Here is a 2,037-nt window from a genome sequence, read left to right as displayed (position 1 = left end):
ACGGAGCGCACGGCCGGGAGGTGCAGCGGGGCCGAGGCGCGGTGGCGGCGCGCAGCCGGGGATGACCCGCCGCCAGGCAGGACTGGGGGCGCCGGCGGGATGCCTGGGCCCCACCTCCTGCAGAGCCGGGCACAGGGAGCTGGCGCCGCTGGCTGGAGGGGCGTGGGAGCATGTCGTTCTCAGTAGGGAAGCTAGTCGCCACTTTGCTGAGCCCCAGCGTCTGTCTGGGCCCGAAAATGGGGCCCTGCGCGCCTGGTCTTAAGTTCTTGCCCCTATGCAACGCAACACACCAGTCGGTGGCCTCTGGGCCTTTGCACAGGACAGGGACGCCCACTATGCCTGACTTCCCCACCCAGAGAGCGGAGCTCGTCCATCACCTGGCGCCCGCGGCCTCTGCCCCACACCCGAGCCTCCTGGGGCCGGGGACGCGCCCCTCTGCTGACCATCTGGGCCCCAGTGTCACGCAGAGGAAGGCTCTCCCGGAGCAGGTACCGGCAGCCACCGCCAGGCGGCGCTCGGTCCAGGTGCTTGGCCGGACCTCCATCTGCCATGGACCCTGGGTGCCAGGTCTTCTGATGGTGGATTCCCTGCCCACAGCATCTGGTCCCCAGCCCTGTCCATCCCTCGCAGTCGTGCTGGGAGCGGAATGCAGCTGTCAGGGAGCTAATAAACTCCTCAGGTTGCCACTTCTGACAAGCCCAGCCACAGCAGTGCAACCCAGCACTTCTCAGGGGCATTTGGCGAAGGGACTTCCTGGCCACCCCGAGCAGAAGGGGTGGAGTCTGGCACGGCCATTAAGAGCTGGTGTGAGAAGCCCACCCTGAGCCGCGTGGGAGAGCCTCATCCCCTCATCCACCTGCAGACCACCCGGCATCCCAAACAGCTTTCTCAAAGGCCCCCCACCCCCCTGAGAGAAACTCCAACCCGAAGGGCGGGTGCTCTGCTGGGCGGTTCCCTGTTCCCCCTGACTCGTTTCCTCTCCTCCTAGCCTGGCAGGATTCCTCCGGGTGGGGCATGTGCTAATTTACATAGCTGGCATCTCTTTATTTCCCTCCACACAAACCATTTTTTCAATTAACAAGTTTCTGCCTCTCTTTGATGTAAGCATACTGGCAAGGATTTTCTCTCACCTCCAGTGGGAAGCTGTGCCCCGTCCGCGCCCACTACCCCTGGGTCAAACCCTGTCCCTGCGCATATCTCTAAGACCATGCAGTACTGGGTTTTGGTGTGACGGGGCCACCACCAGGCCATGTTTCCAGGCAGGCAGGTACGGCCACTTCTCTTGGTCCTGTGTGAACAGAACTTACCTCTCCATCCATTGCAGACAGGGACAGATGACCGCCAGTGGCCTTGCCCAGCTTGTCTGATGCTCCCAGCAAAGTGGCAGTCCTGCCGTGTACCAGCCCTGAGGCTGAGCTGGGCTCTGGGGGTGCTATGGCAGCCCTTTGGGGGAGGCACGCACCCATCCCCACAGTGCTTTATCCTGCAGTGGTTCTGTCTGAGTCAGCTTTGCCAAGCAACGACACTCCCTCCTTGGCGTTTGTCCCCTGGGCCCCGACGCCTTGGGCCCCAGCCTGGCTCTGAAGAGCATGTCTCGGTGCTGGAGAAACACAAGAAGTTCCTCCCACAGGGACCTGCCCAGCAGCCGGCACCCCATGCCGTGTCCTGCCGTGGTTGGGCTAGGTCCCTGATTACAGTGCTTCCCACCCCCTTCCTGTCCCACACTGCAAGCTAAATGCGGGCACCACCAGTGCATAGCAGACATTCCCACACATCAGTTAACTGCTCTGATGGGGACCCAGAAGAAGGGCTTACCACCCACTTTGGCTCTTCCCTCCTCAGACTTTTGCGGGCTTTCCCTCAACCCCTACTCATCCCAGGAATGACCCTCCTTGCCTGTGGGCTGGAGCGGCCCTTCTCACGGACACCCCACTCCAGTGAGCACCGAGCAGTGCTGGCTTCCTGAGTCAGCCCTGTAGGGCATCACAGGATGGTGGAGGGGGGCAAGGCCGGACAGCAGGCAGAGGGGGGTCCAGA

General features: G+C 62.6%; 1 protein-coding gene across 1 annotated transcript in view; it reads right to left on the bottom strand.

The window, feature by feature from the left end:
• Positions 1-551, bottom strand: part of TCERG1L (transcription elongation regulator 1 like) — a 219,229-nt gene extending 218,678 nt beyond the window's left edge. Inside the window, exons 1-2 of the mRNA XM_042780403.1 lie at positions 353-551; positions 3-152 (exon numbers count right to left, since the gene is read on the bottom strand). Coding sequence (XP_042636337.1) covers positions 3-152; positions 353-551 — 349 coding nt within the window. The remainder of the gene's footprint in view (positions 1-2; positions 153-352) is intronic.
• Positions 552-2,037: the final 1,486 nt, after the last annotated feature.

This window comes from Orycteropus afer, unplaced genomic scaffold (genome assembly GCF_000298275.1).
Source record: "Orycteropus afer afer isolate SDZICR_OR568_19922 unplaced genomic scaffold, OryAfe1.0 scaffold00038, whole genome shotgun sequence".
NCBI lineage: Eukaryota > Metazoa > Chordata > Mammalia > Tubulidentata > Orycteropodidae > Orycteropus > Orycteropus afer.
Note: the sequence above shows the minus strand (reverse complement) of the source record. Positions and strands in the feature narration are given on the sequence as shown.